Source organism: Engystomops pustulosus, chromosome 3 (assembly GCF_040894005.1).
Source record: "Engystomops pustulosus chromosome 3, aEngPut4.maternal, whole genome shotgun sequence".
NCBI classification, from domain to species: Eukaryota; Metazoa; Chordata; class Amphibia; order Anura; family Leptodactylidae; genus Engystomops; species Engystomops pustulosus.
The window spans coordinates 110,235,385-110,260,181 of NC_092413.1; the positions used below are offsets into that span (position 1 = coordinate 110,235,385).

Genomic DNA, 24,797 nt, shown 5'->3' on the forward strand with positions numbered 1-24,797 from the left:
AAATCTGCGCAGAATTTTTTTTTGAATCAAGCAAAATCTGCTGTATATGGTAGACATAGCCTTACCACTTTTCTCTGTAAATAAGACCCCTCCAAAAGGGGCTCCCCGGAATAAAAGCCTTACTTTTGGGGCAGGCCGTATATTACATTGCATATTTTTCGGGGGTGTTTCAGGTGGCTTTTTTGGGGGGAAACAATGTATAAATTATAATCTGCTGCTGAGGTGATTTCACAACTCTGTGTATAATGACAAATCCTGGGGTGATAGGTGAGTCCAGGATTCATGCCTGCCATAATAATCACTGGATTATTGGAGCACGACGCATGCATCCATCCTATTGACAAATAGGAGCTCTGTCTCCAAGCCAGATGCGGCCATCAAAAGACCAACATCTGGCTCGCTCGTGGATAACACTTACAGAATATGTGCTTTATGTGGACATGTTTTTATGCATCCTCACATTTTTGTAGGATGTTATGAGGCCTAGAACTTTAGGTGTGATTTTTCACATTTTCATAAAAAAACACGCAAAATCATATTTTTGATGGACCTGCTCATTGAAGTCATTTTGAAAGGCCTAAATGATAGTAAAACCCCATAAATTACACCATTTTAGAAACCAAAACTTGATGTTTGTAAAACAACTTTTTTGAAGTACATTACATCTTTCATTGTTTTACATGGATTAAAACAAAATAGTTTGCAATGTTGAAATTAAATTTTTTTTGGCTAAATGAATGTATTTTGAAAAAATACAGTGGATAAAAAACCAAAACGCTCCACAAATACCCCATATATCACCACTACTAACATTCATTATAGATTCTCTGTCAGTTTTCTGGTGGAGAAAGCATATGAATCTCCCTGTATGCCTCTATGGGCATGTTGGGGTATAGAGGGAACCAGGGTATGATCACCTGGCCTTCCACATTTAAGACTGTCAAAAGTTCTAAGCATATAAAGTGACACATCAGATTACAAAAATGTGTCTGCGCATCAACCTGGTTGTGTCCTAAAGGAGTTAAAACTAATCTGAAGTGATGCCACCCTTCTACCCTTTCAGCCTGACTCATCTCAGACCAAGATTAATCAGGCTGAAGGGTTAAAGGAAGAGTGTCACTCTAGACACCTATATATTGAATTTTAAATTAGCTGGAACAATTGTTCTGGTATCAGATTAAATATGAGAATTACATCTTTCAATTTGGCCCTGTGGAACTGTGAGGTACAGAACAGGAAAAACAGTCAGTGGTTCTAGATGCTAGTTTAGTGGGGTAAAAGGAGGTTAAAGGTCCCTTTAACTGCTTGAAGATAGAGGACGAGATAAGTTTTCTTAATTAACCAGTGATTGAGGCATTTAGAGGTCTATATCCTCAAGCAGTTAAAGTGTAGGTGATAGAATAGTGGAAAAAGCAGTCACAGATGGCTGATCATCATGATCATTACAAGGAAGACCTCTCACAATTGTCCCTGCATAAGGATTGCTGTGACTGGTCAGTGAAATCTGACTGACGAGTCATATCAAAAAATTTAAAAGAAAGTAAGTATCTTCCCTCAGCCGCTGTGCTGTCAACATTCCTGCCAAGAGATCAGAGATAAGAGCTGTCTGAAGTGATTTGTGCACATCCCAGTTAAAACTCAGCAAACATACACACCTCCCTACATACTTATTAACCCCTTATGTTTTCCAGTCAACCCCTTCTGGCAGCTGTTTATGGGCTACAAAGCCCATAAAGGGTTGACAAACAACCTAAAATTTGTTTTGCATAACTTAAGGGGGATAGTTTGAAAAAAATAGCGGGAATTAAGCAGGTTTCTTAAATAAAAACTTTTTCAAATCTCTTTGAAACTTTATATGTAAAGGTTCATGAAGATTTGTAAATGCACTATTAAACATCCTGAAATAATAAAAGGATGTTTAAAAAATTATACCAACATAAAGGGAACATATTCTAAATGTTATTAAGTAATTAATTTGGATGCCTCGACTATTTGTCTGCAAGGCAGAATATTTCAAAAATTTAAAATTGCAAATTTTTCCAAGTTTTTGGTAAATTTCACATTTTTCATAAATGAACTCATTGAGGTTCTTTTAGGTGTAAACTGCTTGAACAGGTATTTAAGAAGTGTTCGCACCACAAATGTGTCGCACGCAACCGTTTTGTGCCACAGCTGCACTAGGCACCATGCAACACAAATTATGGGGCGTTCAGGAGCTCAGTAGGAACCCGCACCAGATTTAACATGCAAAGTCACATGCACTATGTTAAAGGTGCACCACAAAGTTGGTGAACTCTGTCGGGTCAGATTAATTTCTGGTGCACGTTCTTAATTAATCTGACGCACCAAGCATTATACACGTGCAGAACACTTTTAGTGCAGTTTCCCACATTCATAGTAAATGTGCCCCATTGCATATCGATCAAAATTTACAACTATAATCAAGTAAAATATGTAACGAAAAAGTGATGCATATTAGGTTTGGAAAATGTGGATCTGTCCTTAAACTGAAAAACGCAACTGTCCTAGATTTGTTAAGCTAATTGAAAATAAACATGAAGCAGTCACATTTGGCATCTCCTGGCTTAAATATTTCATTTGCTTGTTACCAAGTTACTATTGTCTACACGTTTCTAAATTCAAATAGATGGCCCTGAAGCAAATTAAACAGTCACTTTGTTTTCTAGAAATAGGTCAGAAAGCTCAGGTGACCTGGCTCATAACATTCTTATCTGAAAATTATTAATAAATGTTAGGCCTGGGAATAAGATATATTGATTCAATGTAATGTGTAATGGAGCAAAAGGGTACATACAATGGGTACGGAAAGTATTCAGATGCCTTTAAATTTTTCACTCTTTGTTTCATTGCAGCCAATTGGTAAGATTAAAAAAATTTCTATTTATTTGCACATTAATGTATAGGTGGTCCCCTACTTAAAGAGAACCCGTCATGCAAAATAACCCCCCTAAACTAAATATATTTTCAAAAACTGCCATTAGAGAGCATTGCCTCTATCCCTTCATTGTCCCTCTACATGCCTGTAAACCTAAGCAATGAGGTCCTAAAGCTGTATGCAAATGACCTGTGAAATGTCCATTGAAGCATTAGCATATTCAAGCTGTCCACTCTATTCATGAGTGGGAGGCACAGCCACACCCCCAGTGCATGACTGACAGCCTGTATAATGATGTGCTTCCTGGTGCTGGTGGCCCCGCCCCCTGCAGCCTGTGTGTGTATATAGGAGAGATACAACAGCTCCAGGCAGCCATGTTACAGCAGAACATGTCAGATTCATGTGTAGCTGATGTCTGTGTCTCTCACCTGTATATTAGGAGGACACAGCATGTCAGCAGGTACAGCACTCACACTAGCCATGCTTTACTATACATTACACACAGACATGAGCAGGGGGTGGAGAGGGGGGGGGGCAGGGGTGACATCACTGCCTCTGACCATGTGACCAGCCTCATTTACATAATAAAGAATAGATGATTTTACAATGAATAATGTATGAAATAACTAGATAAAGGCTGGGATGGATCCTTGTGAGCTGCTCCAACAGGTAGTGGTGACAGGACAAGTGACACAGACCTGATGACAGGTGTCCTTTAATAACACCCGACTTACATACGACCCCTAGTTACAAACGGACCTCTGGATGTTGGCAATTTACTGTACTTTTGTCTTAGGCTAGAATAAACATCTTTAACAGTTATCAATGGTGTCTGCAATTAAGCTTTTTTAGTATTTACACAAGAAAAATTGAAATATCACATGGTCATTAGTATTCAGGCCCTTTGCTCAGTATTGAGTAGAAGCAACTTTTGAGCTAGTACAGTCATGAGTCTTCTTGGGAATGATGCAACAAATTTGTCACACCTGGATTTGGACATCCTCTGCTATTCTTCCTTGCAGATCCTCTCCAGTTCCCTCAGGTTGGTTGGTGAACAGCCATTTTCATGTTTCTCCAGAGATGCTCAATTGGGTTTAGGTCAGGGCTCTGGCTGTGACAGTCAAGAATGGTCAGAGAGTTGTTCTGAAGCCACTGCTTTGGTATTTTAACTGTGTGCTCAGGGCCATTGTCTTGTTGGAAGGTCCAGAGGTCCAGAGCACTCTGAAAGAGGTTTTCATCCAGGATATTTCTGTACTTGGCCACATTCATCTTTCCTTCAATTGCAACCAGTAGCTGAAAAACACCCCAATAGCATGATGCTGCCACCACCATGTTTCACCGTTGGGATATTTGTCAAGTGATGAACACTGACTGGTTTTTCTCCACACATACCACAGAACACCAAATAGTTCAATCTTCATCTCATCAGACTAGAGAATCTTATTTTTCATAGTCTGGCTGTCCTTCACATGTTTCTTTTTTTTGCAAACTGTATGCAGGCTTTCAAAATTCTTTTAAGAAAGGCTTCCCTCTTCCCTTTATTCCCACACTCTGCAATAAAGCTCTGACTGGTGGAGGGCTGCAGTGATAGTTGACTGTGGAACTTTTTCTGATCTCCCTACTGCATCTCTGGAGCTCAGCCACAATCATATTGGGGTTCTTCTTTACCTCTCTCACCAAGGCTCTTCTCCTACGATTGCTTAGTTTGGCTGAATGGCCAGGTCGTGGAAGAGTTAGAGTCCTCCTAAACTACTTCAATTTAAGTATTATAGAGGCAACTGTGCTCTTAAGAACCTTGAGTGCTGCAGAAATTCTTTTGTAACTTTGGCCAGATCTGTGCCTTGCCACAATTCTATTTCTGAGCTTCTTGGGCAGTTCCTTAGACCAGTGATTTTCAACCTGTGTGCCGCGGCACACTAGTGTGCCGCGACACAAGGTTGAGTGTGCCGCGGGGGAAAGTTCCCCGAACTAAGCTGCCCCGATATCGAGCTGCCGCCGCGCCCCCTTAATTCTGCCCCATACTTACCTGCAAGCCCCGCGTCGGCGATCCGCCCATCTTCTGTAGCTCCTGCACCGCGCGTCCCATGTCACGTGACTGACGCGACCTGACGTCAGGTCGCGTCAGTCACGTGACCAGAGGCGCGCGGTGCAGGAGCTACAGAAGGTGAGCGGATCGCCATTAGGAGTGAAGGTACGCGGAAGAAGACATCAAGGGTAAGTATATAGGGTTATTATTTGTATAGGGAAGGCAGCTAGGGTCTTTTTTTTTATTAGTAAAGTTAGGCTGGGGCTTTTTATTTGTTAAGGGAGGCCTTTAGGGCCTTTTAATTAGCAAAGGGGGGTCTCTAGGGCCTTTTAATTAGCAAAGGGGGGTCTCTAGGGCCTTTTAATTAGTAAAGGGGGGCCTCTAGGGCCTTTTAATTAGCAAAGGGGGGTCTCTAGGGCCTTTTAATTAGTAAAGGGGGGCTCTAGGGCCTTTTAATTAGTAAAGGGGGGGCTCTAGGGCCTTTTAACTAGTAAAGAGAGGCCGCTACGGGCTCTTAATTTGTAAAGGGAGGCCGCCACGGGCTCTTAATTTGTAAAGGGAGACCGCTAGGGTCTTTTAATTAGTAAAGGGGGGCAGCTAGGGGCTTTTTATTAGTAAAGGGGGGCAGCTAGGGGCTTTTTATTAGTAAAGGGAGGCCGCTAGGGGCTTTTTATTAGTAAAGGGAGGCAGCTAGGGCCTTTTTATTAGTAAAGGGGGGCAGCTAGGGGCTTTTTATTAGTAAAGGGAGGCATCTAGGGGCTTTTTATTAGTAAAGGGAGGCCGCCAGGGGCTTTTTATTAGTAAAGGGAGGCAGCTAGGGCCTTTTAATTAGTAAAGGGAGGCAGCTAGGGGCTTTTAATTAGTAAAGGGAGGCAGCTAGGGGCTTTTTATTAGTAAAGGGAGGCAGCTAGGGGCTTTTTATTAGTAAAGGGAGGCCGCCAGGGGCTTTTTATTAGTAAAGGGAGGCCGCTAGGGGCTTTTTATTAGTAAAGGGAGGCTGCTAGGGCCTTTTTATTAGTAAAGGGAGGCAGCTAGGGCCTTTTTATTAGTAAAGGGAGGCTGCTAGGGCCTTTTTATTAGTAAAGGGAGGCAGCTAGGGCCTTTTTATTAGTAAAGGGAGGCAGCTAGGGGCTTTTTATTAGTAAAGGGAGGCAGCTAGGGGCTTTTTATTAGTAAAGGGAGGCCGGCAGGGTCTTTTTATTAGTAAAGGGAGGCCTTTTATGACTGTTTTAGTGTCATTTTGTGCTATTTTGGTTGGTGGTGTGCCTCAGGATTTTCTAAGTTTAAAAAGTGTGCCGCGGCTCAAAAAAGGTTGAAAATCACTGCCTTAGACCCTATATAGACAGGTATGTTCCTTTCCTAATCATCCATTCAGTTTAATTAACCACAGCTGAACTCCAATGAAATAGTAGAACCATCTCAAGGAAGATCAGAATGAAATGGACAACATGCAAGTTAAATATGAGTGCCACAGCAAAGGGTTTGAACACTTTTGACCATGTTATATTTACATTTTTCTTGTTTAATAAATGAGCAAAAGTATCAACATTTCTGTTTCTTTTATATAAAGATGAGGTGCAGAGGGTACATTAATTAGCAAAAAAATAACATTTTGAACTTACCGTATATACTCGTGTATAAGCCGAGTTTTTCAGCACAAAAAATGTGCTGAAAAACGTCCCCTCGGCTTAAACACAAGTCATACAGTCATAAAAAATCTTTAAAAAATAATAAACTTATATACTCACCCACCGGTGGCCCCGACCTGCAGCGCTGCTCCCCCGATGTCCGCGCGGGTCCTCTTCTGGCTTCGGCGCCCGTTTTCTGTCTTCACTAACTTCGCATCATACTAGGCGCCGTCCGGGGGAGAACAATGGCGGCGCCCGGCACGCAGTTAGTGAAGAGAGGAGACGGGAGCTGAAGCCAGAAGAGGACCCGCGCGGACATCGGGGGAGCAGCGCTTCAGGTCGGGGCCACCGGGGGGTGAGTATATAAGTTTATTATTTTCTTTTAATGCTGGGCTGGCTGTATATTATTGGGGGCAGTGCTGTATACTACTGGAGGCAGTGCTGTATACTACTGGGGGCAGGCTGTATACTACTGGGGGCAGTGCTGTATACTACTGGGGGCAGTGCTGTATACTACTGGGGGCAGTGCTGTATACTACTGGGGGCAGTGCTGTATACTACTAGGGAATGGCTGTATGCTACTGGGGGCAGGCTGTATGCTACTGGGGGCAGGCTGTATACTACTGGGGGCAGGCTGTATACTACTGGGGGCAGGCTGTATACTACTGGGGGCAGGCTGTATACTACTGGGGGCAGTGCTGTATACTACTGGGGGCAGTGCTGTATACTACTGGGGGCAGTGCTGTATACTACTGGGGGCAGTGCTGTATACTACTGGGGGCAGTGCTGTATACTACTGGGGGCAGTGCTGTATACTACTGGGGGCAAGCTGTATACTACTGGGGGCAGGCTGTATACATACTGGGGGGGGGGTCTGTAAAATTAGGGGTCTCGGCTTATACTCGGGTCGGCTTATACTCGGGTATATACGGGTACCAATTGGCTGCAATAAAACAAAGAAAAATTTAATGGCGTTCCGAATACTTTCCGTACCCACTTTAATTATAACACAAAAAGTTAGACAGTGGAAAGTTAGATTATGTAGAGATCAATATGGTGCCAGATAATACCAGATAATACATTTTTGGTCCAACCTAGCTCACATCTCATTTCCCCACCGCTTTTGTGTAGTGTAATTTAATTCTAGATCAAAAGAATGGTTATTCCAACCACGAGAAATTAAGAGATAAGCTACTGTTATGGTTTAAAAGGAATAGTCTATTTGCTGAAAAGAAACGTTTTTGTGAGCAGGACAAAAAAATTATGCAATTTCCTCTATTCATTTCTTACCATTTTCTAGATCTCTCACTGTCACTCTATTGTTTACTTTCCTTACTCAAGTGATGTCACACAGGGCCACTAATAATCCTGTGCGTTATAAGGACCTGTCTAACCATGTACAGATTTATTAGCTGAATTGGACAGCCCTTTTAAAGGAAATCTACCATAAAAAATCATGATAAACCAGGGACACTTACTCACAGATCCAGGCACTGTGACTGTGGTAATATTTTAAGATTTGTTATCCATGGCCTCCTTTCTTCTAAAATGAAATTCTAAAACTATGCTAATGAGCCTGAAAGACCACTGGGGCAGTTCCAAGAGCCCATCCCTGCTTCACAGGCTGTTACAATTTCTCCCGCTCCTCCTTGCTTCAGCGTTTCCCTCTCCCTCTTCCTGATATAATCTCACAAAGTGGGAAAGTTGTGTTTTAGTCTGTGGAGGGGCTACAGCATGAAGGGGCTTTGGTAACAACCCCAGGAGCCCTTTGGGCTCTTTAGCATAATTTTAAAAGTTGCTTTTAGAAGGAAGGAGGTCATGGATAACAAATATAAGAAGATTACCACAGCCACAGTGCCTTAATCTATTAGTATCGATCGCTGGTTTATCATACTTTATTTTTGATGGTAAATTTAATTTAAGTTAATTATTGCAGCTACTGTTCTACTTGGTTTATATGGCTTTTTCTATAAAGGTTTATACTATTTGAATAAAATGCCTCTGACTTCTATTCCACTTTGATCATAAATTGATGAATTTATCTTTGTTACTATTAGGTTTGGGGATGCCAAATTACAGGCGGTCCCCTACTTAAGAACACTCGACTTACATATGACCCCTAGTTACAAACGGACCTCTGGATATTGGTAATTTATTGTACTTTAGTCCTAGGCTACAATCATCAGCTGTAACAGTTATCACAGGTGTCTGTAATAAAGCTTTAGTGTTATTCCTGGTTCTTATGACAACAAAACACTTTTAAAATCCAATTGTCACAGAGACCAAATAAGTTCTGGCTGGGATTACAATGATAAAGTATACAGTTCCGACTTACATACAAACTCAACTTAAGAACAAACCTGTATATAAAGTAAAATAAAGCTTAAATAGAATTAATAATTTCTGGGCAGCAGCAGGGGGAATTTTACGGTATTTTACTTCAGTATATTAGTGGCTTCAGCAGTGTTAGGTAAAATTCCTGCATATATTAGTTTCTTTGGTTTTCAATACGGAAAATAAGTAGCTGAAGTAGAATGACTAAAAGCTTAGCTATAACACAATATAATGGATTTTTTCTCCTGATAAATGCATGGTTGCAAAATTACAGCAAACATTACAGGGATTGTACAACATATAAAGTCAAACTAGTTCAAGAATATATTATATAATAAGACACCCGTTAACAACACAGGATTATGTAAGCAGTAGCCTAAGTAATGCCAGGTGCAATTATATGTTCCTACAAGTATCTAAATGCATCCGATGCTATTGTCAGATCATTGATTCAGTTTTCTGTCACCATTGCTATTTGTTATACCAATGAGCTATGCTCAAAATATACCTTCAATGGTTTAAATGGCCATGAAACCAAAAAACTTGTTTATTGCCATCCCACAAGTAGCTGCACTTGTAGTTTGTTGACTGTAAGGTATATCAGCCAAAATCTCTGGAGCATTGGTCCCACATTTTGCCATATATTTTGTAGCCATTTAATCTGTACTCTAAACTATGAGTCACCAAGTACTAAGATTGTCAACAGCAATTATGAAAGCTTCATTTTACTATGCGAATATTACCTAGAAAAACTCTATTTTCATCTGGATTCAAAGAATGCTCAAAAACAGCACATCATGATTAAGAGGTTGAGTATGCATATTCTCCAGCCTATTTACTGGAAAAACAAACTGCATCTTCTTATCATAAATCATACAGAAACATATGTTATCTTAAAATTAGACAGAAAAGTGTGTTTTCTACAACATGTATGCTAAACCTTTTGATAAAAACTGCAGTACTATAATATCCAAGTCTCTAGAGAAAGCCAAATGCAGTTATAGAGCCCCAACCAGCAGGTAAAAACCTCAGAATCAGATGAATGCTGAAGAGGGCCTAGATGTTAATAAACCTTGTATGATTTTTTTCCCACTGTTGCAGTCATCCCAATGTGTAAAGGTCCCTACTCCCTGCTCCATATAATGTATAGTTTGGGCACAACCAATAATAACTGAAATGTGGGGGTCTGATAGGGAAAGGTTGTCTGTATCAAATTTCCATAAAATGACAAATAATCACTATTGTTAAGATTACCACAACATTTACATAATACTGTACATTGCAGATTAAAACGGTTTGCCCATGAAAGGAAGTTCTCAAATTTTAATCCCCTAGTGATGTTTACACAATAAAGATCATTTTTAACCCCCTTACTTTACAATTTTACTCTGTTTTATTGCTGTTTTAGCTCCTATAACTCAGTGATGGTCAGTGTAAGATTCCAGAGTGTGTCCCGGTTTATATACACTTGTATTTAGCTTCTGAATATTGTAGTATCTGACACAGAAAAAGAGAGATTAGACAGATAAAAGATAATGAGATCCATAAGATGGATATAAAACACACTGACATGCTCAGCTCTTCTAACTCACCTAATCAATAGCACACACAGTCAGCTCTGCTATAAAGAACTTATCTGTCTGTAGTTTGTATAAAATGATAATAAAACCACAAAAATAGAGCTCCAGTGGAGGAGGGAAACATTCCAAAGAGTGCCCAATACACAGAAAGCCAATGGTCTAAAAAAATCCAATTTATTTAGATTGTAAAGACCCAATAAATCCATTTAAAACACAATACATAAAAAGTGTCAGATGTCCTATTAATGCATTTCGGGTACTTTACCCTTTCTCAAAATGCGGACAAAGTGCACTTTGGAATAAAATGATCCCTTGCGGGATCCCCTCCCCCATGGTTGATTTTTAGATGACCCTCTCTCTGTGCAAGCACCGACCGCGGGTGATAGCGATGGGTCTTTGCTGCGATATGCAGCAAAGCCCATCTCTGTATGAAGAAGGCTCCGCCCGTGAGCCTTCTTCATACAACCTTCACAGCTCCGTGGCGGATATATCCGTCACGGAGCGTGAAGGGGTTAATGATTTTCTTATCCCCACCAAGAAAGAGTAAATAAAATCAAATCAATTATCTATTGAACGCCCCTAAATAATGTACCTGAAAGTGGATCTAATTCCCAAAAAATACACCCCAATATGTCCGCATCACAAAAAATATGAATATTTTATAGCCTGTAAAAAGTGACAATGTAAATCTGTTTTGAATGGCGCTCCTTTAATTCTATGCCCTGCCGTGTGCCCATGCAGCAGTTTACCAACACATAAGGGTTATCAGCACATTCGGGGAAATTTGGATTTCATACTTTGTGAAGCTTTTCGTCATTTAATTCATTGTAAATGTTTAATTTTTGGGCCAGAATTATTGTTATGTCCAAAAATATTAAAAATTTTAAATTCCACCTCCATTTTGTTTTAACCGCTGTGAAACACCTAAGCGGTTAACAAACTTCTTAAAGTTGTTTTTTCATACATTGAGGGGTGTATGTTCTATAGTAGGGTAATTTATGGGGTTTTACTATTCTGGCCTATTTAGTGCCTGTAAATATAGGTTTTGGCGATTTTCTTACAAATTGAAATTGAAAAAATGCACCCACAATTTTAAGACCCATGACAACCTAGAAAAATGTGAGGATACATAAAAAAAACATGTCTGCATAAAACAGACATTCAGGAAATATTTATCATGAAGTTATTTGGGAGCTTTGACTATCTGCCTGAAAAGCAAATAATTTTGAACTTTGTAAATTGAGAATTTTTAAAATTTTTTGCCAAATTTCCATTGTTTTCATAACTAAACGCAAAACACATAATCTAAATGTTTCCAATAATTTGAAGTACAATGTGTGAAGAGAGAACAATCTGAAAATCCCCATAAGTGTTCGGAGGTTATAACCACTTATAGTGATACTGGGCAGATTTTTTAAAATCGGCTACGTCCAAAAGCCCTAAAGTGGATTTGTACTTATGGGGTTAAAGTATGTCCCGGTGAGAAAATCAACAGACTGTACTATACTGATGAGGAATACATTTGTAAAGTGTTGTAAACTGTTCACAGAATGTAGCTAAGCATTAAGTATAAAAAAAGAAATTAAATATTGCTTTACTGAAAACAGTTTAGTGACAAGTCAATTTTAACCCCTTAACGCTGCAGCCCTTTTTCGTTTTTGCGTTTTCATTTTTCACTCCCCACCTTCAAAAATCTATAACTTTTTTTTATTTTTCCATGTACAGAGCTGTGTTATGGCTTATTTTCTAAGTAACAAATTACACTTCAAAATGGTGGTATTTAATATTCCATGCCGTATACTGGGAAGTGGAAAAAAAAATTCCAAATGCAGTGAAATTGGTAAAAAAAAACGCATTTGTGCCGTATTCTTGTGGACTTGGATTTTGACAAATGACATGTCTACTTTATTCTTTGGGTTGGTACGATTACGGGGATACCAAATTTGTATAGGTTTTATAATGTTTTCATACATTTACAAAAATTAAAACCGCCTGTACAAAAAATTTTTTGGGGGGATTTTGTCATCTTCTGGCGCTAATAACTTTTTTATACTTTGGTGTACGGAGCTTTGGGAGGTGTCATTTTTGCGGCTTTTGATGACGTTTACAATGTTATCTTTAGGATTCTACGACCTTTTGATTACTATTTATAGAATTTTTTTTTTAAATGCCAAAAAAGTCCCACTGACTATGGACTTTGTATACAAGATGACGGCTGATGACTGGTTCAAGCAGCATCATGTTTTATTTATTGATTTTTATTCAATCCCCTTATAGAAAATGGCTGGACCATTATACAAGCTTATATCTCTGTTGTCACCTCCTCATCCACAGACTGTATACTCTTGCGAGAAGGACCCTCACCCCTATTGTTTCACATAACTGTTGTTACTCTGTGTTGTCTTATTTTATTTATATGTTCCTCGGAATCTGTAAAGTGCTATGGAATTTAATGGCGTTATATAAATATAGACAAGATTATTATTATTAGATTTTAAAGTTGATAATAAAAAGTTAGAGCCTGTCTTCTCTCCACAGGACTGTCTTAGTGTGAACATATAATTCATCTTGAAGCCTGGATAGACCCAAGCCTATGTACGTTATGCATCGCTATAGCAAACTTGGTTGTCTACTTATTTGACCACCTCCTACAGTTTTAAAAAGTGAACTGTCTCCTTCAACAATTGCCACAAGACACCAAATTAACTTTGCGAAGGAACTTTCCCTGTGTTGTGAAAAATGAATGCAGATGGTGCAAAGTGGAGTCAGGAATCATTCACATGGCTTAGGATGTGCCAGGTCTTCAAAATACTGTATAAACTTGAGTATAAGCCAAGTTGAAAAAGCCACAGTCGGCTTATACTTGAGTTAGGTTGGAGGATGCACAATGTTCCACACTTCATGCAAGGTGAACCTCTATGAGGAGATGCCTGCAGAGCAGTAACCAACGTCATCCAGGAAATACCATCACCTGTCCATATATGGTATTTCTACATCTCTGAAAGCTTTCCCTGACATAAGGTCTCTAAATTACTTAATGTTATGCATTAAATTATTTTTTTGGGTCAGACAGGATATGAACCTACTCTCTAGCATGCCATAAAAAATATTGACCTTAACTACTAGCCTATGCAGTTGCCTATTGTCAATGTAGGGATGTTATCTGATGGAGAACTTCACTACAGCTTTCAAAGTGTTACATTGTTACACAAGCTTAATGCACTGGTATATAGAGATGTGTATTTCAGAAAACTCTCTCTCTCTCTATATATATATATAAACTACATTATCCTGTTTTGCTAAAGGGGTTTGCCAATGAAAGAAAGTTCTCAAATTTTAATCCCCTAGTTATGTTTACACAATGAAGATCATTTTAGCCCTTACTTTATTAATTTCTATTGCAGTTTTTGGGCTTATCACTCAGTGATGCTCAGTGTAAAATTCAACAGTGTTGGCTGGCAGATGCTGTGTGCTGACAATGTGCTATCATGGTACAGGGTGTTTTCTACACTTTCTTTAATTTCTGAACATTCTACTAGTATTAGACATATAAAAAAAGAGAGAAAAGAGTCAGTAGATGGACAAACCCTATCTAATTGGCAGCCTAAGGGTTGTTTCAAATAGGCCTTTTTTGGCTTATGGACACATACAGATTGGTTTTCTCTTCCTGGCTTCAGTAATTTTTCACTGATGCCTTACCGAACCATTATAATTAATGGGATTTTTCACACTACTAATTTTTTTGTCACTAATCAGTTGAACACAAAAAGAACAGGTTCAAAACTGAGTCTGAAAAAGCTTATTGAAAAGAATGGTTCAGTAATGGAATAAGTGAAAAATCACTGAAGTCAGGAAGAGAAAACCATAAGCCAAAATAGGTTCAGTAAAAAATAACTGATGTGAAAAAAACGCCAATGTGAAACCACAGTAACTTTCCAGTTTTTAACGACAGTGCAAAACTTTCCAGCAGCAGGTTGTCCAGATGAAGACCAAAGGGGTGACCCTATCCGCCATAGCATGGGAAGCTGGTAGTTTCAAGTCTGTAATTTCTATTATATTGCATCTTTACAACATCACAATTGTATTCAAGTCTCCCAAGAATAATAAGAATTCTTAATATAGCGCATGCAGATTACGCAGCGCTGCCCAAAACGGTCCCTGTCCCCAATGAGGCTCAAAATCTAATCAACTTACCAGTATGTTTTGGAGTGTGGGAGGAAACCGGAGGACCTGGAGAAAACCAACACAAACATGGAGAGAACATACAAACTCTTTGCTGATGTTGACCCTGGGAATTGAACCCAGGTCCCCAGCGAGACTGTAGTGCTAACCACTAAACCACCAGACTAGTCCCTCTCAAAAGACAAATGAAAGAGAGGACAGGATAATCCGGAAAAAAAAAATGTACACATTCTCAGTGGATAAAATATCATAACGCTCCACAAAGTTTGATACCCAATTTCTCTCTGAGTATTTCATTACCCCGGTTGTTTGTGGTGCACAGTTTTGCCCCTTAAGGAGCTACTCACGGTATAAGACCGGTCCACACAGTCTTTGAAAAAGTCCACAAGATAGAGAAAAATATTTTCACTATCACCGGAGCTCCAAGATTTCTAAAACTTCGATGAACAGCACCAATCTTCAATTTCTCCTGCTGAAAGTATGTCACCATTCAGACTAGCACCATCGCACTCTCATTCTCCTCCTTTATTATATTATAACTGGAAGACAATATGCAGGCAGATGGTGTGGTACGTTCCAACAAGGTTAAAATTTATTCCAGTTCATTATACTCACAAAAATCCAATAAAAATGCGCATATCACAAATTCACATAACGGGACGCTAGCTTTCTCTCCGCCCATTTCATTACCCCGTATGTAGTGGTAACCTGTTGTATGGGCACACGTCATGGCAGTGAGGGAAGGTTTGCCATTCAGAGCAGATTTGCATTGTGACTTTTTATTTTTTTGGCAATTTGGACATATAAGAGCTTATTTTCTGCAACATTAGATACACTTTACAAATACTTCATTTGAGTGCGTCTTTAGTTTATGGATGAGATTTTATTAACTCTTGAATGTGTGGAGGAAAAGAAAATCAGATGTATTACACTGTGTTATTTAACACACTGATACACATGCTCAGAGTGTTAAAGGAAACCTACCACTTGAAGTGGTAGGTGTAAGATGTATATGGTGAGCTGGTGCCGGTGCTTACTTTCATTAGTGTCCTAAACCGCTGTAGCGCGGTTTAAACACTTTTTATTCTTTACAGCCGAAGCAGCTTCGGTGCACCATACCGGCTGTAATGAATAAAAATTGTTTAAAACGTGATACAGTGGTTTAGGACACTAATGAAAGTAAGCACCGGCACCAGCTCACCCTGAGCTGGTGCTCGGTATATGTATCTTACACCTACCACTTCAAGTGGTAGGTTTCCTTTAAAGATGGGTCTTGCCAGCAGGCAGGGCCGGCTCCGAGGAACATTGCACAGCCCCGGGGCATTCGCCACACCCAGGGCTGCCCTGATAAGTGCTGCAGGGGGTCCATTTCACCTCAGTATCCCATTACTTGCCACAGTCACACATGTAAGGCACTACTGAAATATACAAATGACACCCGCAGGTTCTGGCACCGGCTCCATTCACCAGCCATTGCCAGAAGCGGGACATAGTAGTACGTCATGATGCGGGAAGTCCCTGTCGCCCCTGACGTACTACTACATCCAGTGTTGTGAGACGGGGTTAAATGTGGTTTCACAGGTGGTGTGTTCACAACAGCCAGATAGGGCACAACTTGTTATTATTAAAAATCCAATTTTAACTTTAAGACCTAAGGATGTACACTGAAGACATAAAAAGGGAAGCAGTACATACAGTTTTATAATTGTGTCCATTGCCGATTGATTCACTCTTAGTTGTCGTTTCTCTTGTTTGTGTTGGCATAGTCCCAAATGCATGAACCTAATGAAAAAAAGATCATAAAATTATTTAAAGCAATGTAGTATAAACTATAAAATACCTAAAAGAGGACACTGAAAACCTGGAACAGGTTATATCTTAAATCTACGGTGGCTTAGAATTTGGTCGTCTGGATTTAGTAGGAGGCCTGAACCTTTTAGTAATTCCAGTGTGCCACGTCGCACGTACCAATGATTAAGAATGGCGCATAATAAGTCCCATGGCTGATGCTTCCTGTTTGCTCTAGCTAACTTGGAAATTTTGTTCAACAGGCAGAGGGAGATTAAGCAAAGAGGGAGAGATTAATTTACAACTCTACCGTACTGTTGCAAGCCTAAAAATGTATGGTCTCATGGACACGACTGTATGGCCTTTTCTGTTCTGTATATAAAGCTGTGTGTTGGCTATAAATACGGGAACTATTGCAACCGTATGGCAACGTATGGCTCCGTATAAAATACAGTGTGCTGGCAAATTATGGAATGCTGACAGAATGCACCTCCCACTGGTTCAGGATACTGCACGTATATACGGCACCATATGGTGCAAGGCCGTAAGCAGCACGTATTTAGCCTATATTTTATACATTCCCATTGACTTCCATGTGGAACAAAAATATGGTTGAAAATAGGACATGCTCTGTATTTTTATACGTCCCGCTCACAGTACGGTACACTAAGGTGGACAATACGGCCATATACATGGATGGCCATGTTGTCCATTGGAATGCATCGGGCTGTATGCCTAGTGGATAGAGTCTCTGTCCTGTATCTTTATGGTAGGTGGAGTGTGGAGCTTGTGGGTTCAAATCCCGGACTGAACCAAAAAATTATTTAATTGAATTAAATGGAGACCATGGGGCTCATTTCACAAGGGTTGCACTGCTCACTTTCATCGTACTGTGCGCTTTTTTCGGGGATTGCACGGCTTGGATAGGTATTTAAAAAGTGCCTGCACTGGGATTGCGGCGCATGCAATCCTTTTTTTGGCACAGCTGCGCTGGCTTCCATGCAACACAATTTAGGGGTGTGCCTTCGCACAATCCAACTGATTCGGACTGAGCACGGGATTTAACTTTCAAATTGTGTCACAAGCCCAAGCACTTACATGCACCAACAAAAAGATGGTGAACTCTGTCGTACCTGAATGGGGAAGCGACAGATGCAGGATATCAGACGCACAATCTCTGGGAATCGCAGCACACTGCATTATCATCGGACAATGCACTTTCGGTGAACTACAGCGGAACTGTTAGTAAATGTGTCCCCCCCCCCCCCTCCTTGTGTCTGGAGAAGCCCTGGTTGATGTAGACACCATATTTGGACTGATGGTGATATGAACCTGAGGACGTGGTCCCTGCTCTGCCGCTAACCCGACATCTCTACACAAAGGATTTCCTGCCCAATGTCTCCTCTGCAGACAGATAGAAGAGCCTGTACAGTCTGTGAAAGTCATGCAGTATTGCAAGTAACAGAAACCCGGTATTGAACCGTTATGGCTTTGAAAGTATTGTTTAAGTACAAAGATTTCGATGCATTATGCAACCCAACCCTCTATAGGGCTCTATGGGCACCAATATTTTCTTAATTCTGTATCATGATTAAGGCTTAACACAAATGAATTATCAAAATAAAAGTGGATTGTCTATAAAACTAAATGAAAATAAACTTAATTGTTACCTTAAATAGATTTGAAGATCAGTCTCAGAGGGAGCATCAGAATAACTAATTCCATCTGTATCTTTTGCTGATTGAGAAGTTGCCTGAAAAAAAAAAATTAAAATTGAACTTTCATAAAGTTATGTAAACATTATGTCTATAGGTAGATTTATCCGTCAAATCTATAGAAAGATATAATGACAATGGTCAAAAACTCCTTAGTAGTGTTCAAGAGCCACTATTGCAATTTTTCAGCAATTGAACTTTGAAAAAAAAAAATAAAACAATATTGGACACATTTCAGTTCAAGCTTTCAGCCCAAAATTTCCCAATGAAAACTGTAACTTTAATCTACTTTTGTAATTTTTAATTCCACAATGTCAGTAATGAGGATACCTAAGAGCATGGTTATATGTTTTCGTTCGGCCACGCCCCCCGATTTCCGTCGCGCGAATGCCGGCGCCGATATGCCACAATCCGGATTATGCTGTGTGTTCTAAAGTTATATAAATTACTATAATATATGCAACAGATCTGGTAATAGTAATCTGACTTTCGTAAGGATGTACAAGTCTATGATTTTATGGGACTCCTCCAAACTCTGTGGGGGTCATTTACTAAGGGCCCGATTCGCGTTTTCCCGACGTGTTACCCGAATATTTCCGATTTGCGCCGATTGTACCTGAATTGCCCCGGGATTGTGGCGCACGCGATCGGATTGTGGCGCATCGGCGCCGGCATTCGCGCGACGGAAATCGGGGGGCGTGGCCGAACGAAAACCCGACGTATTCGGAAAAACCGCCGCATTTAAAAACCGAAAAAGTGTCGCTTGGGGAGCGCTTACCTTCACCTGGTCCGAGGTGGTGCATTCCGGCTCGATGAGATGACTTTCAGCGCAGCAGCGCCACCTGGTGGACGGCGGAAGAACTACATTCATAAATCCCGTCCGGACTCGAATCCAGAGCAGAGAACGCTCCGCTGGATCGCGACTGGACCGGGTAAGTAAATGTGCCCCTGTATCTCTGTTGAAACCTGCTTGTGGCACTGTGACAGTCTAAGTCAGTGATCCCTAACCGCATGGCCCTGGAACATCCGGTCCTGGGCCACGGCCAAAGAGATTCAATTTAAAAACAAAATTTGGTGTTGCTGCCGTGTGACGATATAGTGTGTGTGCGTGGGCGGGACGAGAAGTGGGAGCTAAGGGAGGAAGAAATCGGAGGTAAGTATAGAGTTTTTATTTTAAGGGGGCTTTGCTCTGGAAATTTTGTTAATGGGGGTGGAGCTCTGCGTTATTCATTTCATAAATCGAAGGGGGTGTCCCAAGGCAGACACTGCTGTGGATATTCGATTAATGAGAGGCTGCTGGACATTTTATTAGTGAGGGAGGCTGCAGCCAGACATTTGATTGATGAGGGGAGGCTGCTGGACATTTTATTAAAGAGCACCAGGTGCAATTCCCACCCTAGGCTTATACAGGCTTATACTCGGGTCAATAACTTTTCCAAGTTTTTTTGTGTTAAAATTAGGTGCCTTGGCTTATACTCAAGTATATACAGTATGAATATTTTTTTTCATCATCGTGAAAAGACCAGGGGACATTATAGGTGTGCGTGTGGGGGATAGTCTACAGAAAAAGTGGTATTATAATGTCTACTTTTGTGTAGCTAGCTTCTTATATAAAAAGAGCACTATCAGGAGGGGAGCAGTTACAGGAAAGGGGGCATTTTAGACTGGGGGCTGCTGGACATGGGAAATTATATGGGTTGGGGATAGATATGGGGTATCTGCTGGGCGAGAAAAATGTTTTTTCCCAGTGAACATGGCAAGTGGGTTACCTGACACAAACATCTGATGAAGGGGTGTTCACCTAAAATGACACAGGATTCAGCTTACATTGTTAGAACCGCGTCTCGTGTAACGTCTCTGCCCGATATCTATTGTGAGTCTACATACAAAAGTACTTTACAAAGTGAAAGACAGATACGATAATTCACCTAACACAGCAGTATACTTTACCTCTATTGTGTATGGCTCATATGGACTATGTTTGATTTGAAATTTTACGTTGAAAATACAATTTGAAAAAGCCAGTTTTATATTTTAATTTGTGTATTGAATCACTAAAGTGCAAGAAATATAATTAAACTGTGTGGAGTGTGTTACTTTTTGGTATGTTAATGATAACTTTAAAAGGGGTGTTTCAGGATTTCACTTCTGAATGAACATGTTCAACTTTTCAATGTTTAATTAATTTCTGCCCAACTTGATCTCTATCTGTTCAAGGAGCCTAACAGAAATCACAAAAGGTGTGAGTCTTACTAATTCTCGAAAATTTGGTAGATATCAAGGAGAGCACTATGTATAAGTCACTGTGGTCACCATATAAGCCTTTGGCAGTGGTGGTGTTAATGTGTGGAGAGGTCTTATCAGTACAAAATGGCAAATATAGAACTACTGGTGGTGTCACTTTGTGGTCAGGTCTTGTCAATACAGAACTGCCCTACCCTTTATGAATAGTTAAGTGACAAACCCACTTGAATATAATTAAACATTATACTACTTGAATATAATTAAACACAGGCCTCATTTCATCTTCATGGACTTTAAACTGGCCATATAGCTAATCAAGTCTGTAAAGCAGAAGCAAAACTCACTGGAGCTGTTTAACCATTTTAACCGCTTCCAGACGTGTGCCGTAATATTACGATGCGGTGGGAGGGTGCGTAACGAAGATACTATTACGGCGCGTGGTATGGTGGAGCTGACACCATACAGACCGGATGTCAGCTGCATATTGCAGCTGACACCCGCGACCAGAGAATCTCCCAATCGCAGGTGTTATCCATTCATGCTCAAGCATGAGTGCGGCGTGTAAGGAGTTTCTGACCTGGCAGCCCGGGGATCTGGCCATCGCACTGTGTTTCTGTATATGAGCTTGAACAAGTGATCAAAAGATCACTTGTTCAAGCCAACCTGTCAAATAAAAAAAAAGTTTTAAAACAAAGTTATTAAAAATAAAATTAAATAATGAAATAAAATGAAAGTCCCATAAAACTACCATTCGCTATGCACATCTTATAACACAATAAAACACAAAAAAAACCACATATTGTTAATAGTTATCACCGTGGTGATCACAGCAAGATGGGTTACCACCTGTATGTAGATAACTTTTATACCAGTGTTCCACTATCCCTATATCTCAGTTCCAGAGGTACCACAGCATGCGGAACTGTACGCAAAAACCAGAGAGGTCTCCCTGTATAGCTTATTGGGTAGCTACTTGGAAACGGGGGAGTACACAAAAATAGCAAACCCGTTTGGTATGGGCACATAGACGAAATACCATTGGGTAAATACAATAATACAAAAAAAAAAGGTTCAAAGAACACAAAACAAGTAATTATGCATAAATACACTTTATTTCAATCAATGTAGATATTAAAAACAAACATAATACGGCAGAAAAGGACAGACAGCAATAGATTAAAATTGTGTGTATACCACATAACGGTAGTAACCAGCCAATACAACAATGACACACTAAGTATAAGTAGTGCAGATATAGTCAGAGATAAGTAGGGAAATAATACAATATCCAAGATAAGTTATCTAAGGATACACATCAAAAACCTGTAACACAGAGGCTGTAATACTGTACCAAGGAAAGGACCACACACAGACGATGCATCGACATGTGTTTCGCATATGGCGCTTTTTCAAGGGGAGTGTAAGGAAAGAGGAAGAGAACCCTTATTTAAATAACATTGGACCAATAGGGATATGTCAGATAAAAGCTGCACACCTGTGTTATATCACACATTGAGTACCTGCAAAAAGCTAGTAGAGATGGCTGCAATTGAAGCGCTGAATAGAGGAAGGACTCAGAAATGAGTCTGATCCAAAAGGGGGGTTAGGAAGGACACTATATACTACCATGAGACCAGTGAGAACTCCAGAGTGACAACATTTTAGTTGGTCCCCTGGTATATTCTACCACCTTATATGCAACGCATTCACACTTTACATCCAACCTTTGTTGTGAATTCATTTAGGCAAAAGGAATTATTGTAACAATTGTTAGGTCAAATTGCTTACCATACCCCTTAATTATTTCATTCAGGGATGTAGTTTGCAAACTAGTGTCATTTGTTTGTTTGTTTTTTTTTCTATTTCGCATCCAAGCCTCTGGATTATTATTTATTTATATTCCAATTGCTTTATCATTCCGGAGCCGTGTTGTATTTTCTGGCTAGCGTTTAGGGTCACATGTTGGGTCTTTCTCACGTTAGGAAACATGGCTAGACCTGACATTTTACAGTGGCACAAACTGGGCGTTCCATAAACGCCACCGAACTTTCCAGAAATAATTGCAATTTCATCTTGTACATTCATTGCACATCATATTTGGAAACCACCTGTATGTTCAGAATGCTCATTTCACCATGTGTATTATACTACACCACATATTACAACTTGCTAAATTCTCCAAGGGGTGGGATTTCAAAAATTAGGGTCAATTTTCAGGTTCCCCTCTGTTTTATACTACAGCTCTCAAAATGCATCTTGACACATGTGAAGGGTTTCTGTCAAATTTGGCTTCTAAAAGGCAAACATCCCTCTTTCCTTCTACTGTGTGCCCATACATGTGGGCTACTTCTACACTAGGGAGAACTAGTTTTACACATTTTTTGGGTTATTTAATCTTTTATCCCTTGTGGCTTACAAAAATTAGGGGTAAAAATAACCTGTATAGGAACATTTTAGGGCCTAATTGGATCATACACCTGTAGGGACAAATACACATATTACACCTTGCTAAATTATATAAGGGGTGTACTTTCCAAAATGATGTTTCTTGTTGAGTCTCTCCTCTGCTTTGGTACCACTAGGACTCTCTAAATGCATCCAGACACATGAAAACTCTTTCATCCATATTTGTCCTCTAAAAACTAAACAAAGCTCTTTCCATTCAAAGTGCCACCCGATGCCCATACAGCATGGTGCAGTGACAAAATGGGTATTGGCATACTCAGGAGGAATTGCACTAAACATCATAAAATGCATTTTCCTTTTAAACCCCTTGTGAAGGTGCAAATGTTCGTGTTCAATGAATATATTGTTAAATAAAATTACATTTCTGTAATTTCACTTACATTTATTTTTCACCCTCATAAAACTCTCATAGGCTTAACAAACTTCGCAATGGTTGTTTTGAATATTTTTAGCGGCGCAGTTTCTAAAATGTAGTTTTCTATTATACAGGCCTTATAAAGTCATGTATATATGTACCTTATATCCACTTGTATATTTCATGTCAATATTGATGTTGTATATATGTTCGATTTACAGTGTTTGAGAAAGGCCCTTGTGGCCGAAACGTCACACAAGTATTACTGCTGCAATCTATCACTTTGAAGACATTAAATGCAAGTTAAAATTCATTGGAGAGCGTGGTCCCAATTTTACTTTACTGTACACGGGGTCGGATCCCTGGATCAGACGCACCAAGATACTTGAGAGTGCAGACACGAATATATATTATCTAGTGACTAAACAACCAAATCTATAATGGAACCAATATGTTGGTTAGGGACAGTTATGGAGCTATGGTCCATCTCAGCCCAAGGGCAATTACAATTTTGCAATCTATCACCAGGGGATTGCATCGATATGACTCACTAGATTCTAGCATTCTTGGCTACCGATATCCCACAGATATCATGGGTCATGTTTGATATTAATGTGATCCAGGGATTCACCTGGATCCAATGAGACCAGAACCCTGACGCTATGACTGCCCCTTGAGAAGCTAAAACTTCTCCAAGGTTCTCAATTTAATATCAGGTAGAAAAGTCCTTAAAACCTTCCTGTGGGTGTGCAGGGGTATGTCTGCACCTAATTTAATCAAAGTATCCCTGAAGCCCAGTGTCTTTTGCCTGGGGAAACGATTCACCATCCCAAGCGCAGGAAGGATCTTTAAGTGTGGCCTATCAGTTCCTATTAGGCCCACACACCTGGTAACTAACATACTGCATTCTGATTTGTATTTTTCGGACTATAGGTGCACTAAAAATACTTAGATTTTCTCAGAAATCAAAGGTACGCCTTATAGTCCAGTGCGCCTTATATATGAGCCATACTTACAGACAGCTGCCTTGAACTGTGCACAGGTCTGCCACCTGCTGGTCATTCATCCTTATAATCAGGTGCGCCATATATGTGAACCTAGACGTTTTAGCAGGCATTTATTGATGGTGCGCCTTATAGTCCGATACTGTATATCTATTGTGTGTACTGTTTGTCTAGAGTGCCCTTAAGGCAATTTAATAAAAAATTTAACCTGTGTTGCTCTTTTATTTCGATTCACGAATCCCCACGCCCGTGTCTCGGTTAAATACATGCTACCAGGTTGGTTCCTTACCATATATAATCCCGTTACGGACTGGGCTTAAATTAAAGGAGGACTGTGTTAGCTTTGTTGGGTTGATAAGTTTCTGTATCACTGAGACTAGTGAAAGGGATCCAATGCCATTGTTGTGCGGACAACTCTAAATCACTTCCTATGCCTTCCAGAGCCTGTGCTCGTTTTTTCACACATATGCACAAAAAACTTTACAGTTCTTAAATTTGGCAAATTTAACAAAATTGTCTTCACATTGCACAACTTAAAGGGGGTTCTCTAACCAAACAAGTTAGGCCTCATCAACTTGC

The 24,797-nt window shown here is 40.0% G+C and overlaps 1 protein-coding gene across 5 annotated transcripts in view; it reads right to left on the minus strand.

Annotated features, from left to right (window-relative positions):
- Positions 1 to 24,797, minus strand: part of FIG4 (FIG4 phosphoinositide 5-phosphatase) — a 279,940-nt gene that overhangs the window by 10,651 nt on the left and 244,492 nt on the right. For all 5 annotated transcript variants that reach the window (XM_072141804.1, XM_072141806.1, XM_072141807.1 and 2 more), the window contains exons 22-23: positions 18,105 to 18,187; positions 16,342 to 16,428 (exon numbers count right to left, since the gene is read on the minus strand). In XM_072141804.1, coding sequence (XP_071997905.1) covers positions 16,342 to 16,428; positions 18,105 to 18,187 — 170 coding nt within the window. The remainder of the gene's footprint in view (positions 1 to 16,341; positions 16,429 to 18,104; positions 18,188 to 24,797) is intronic.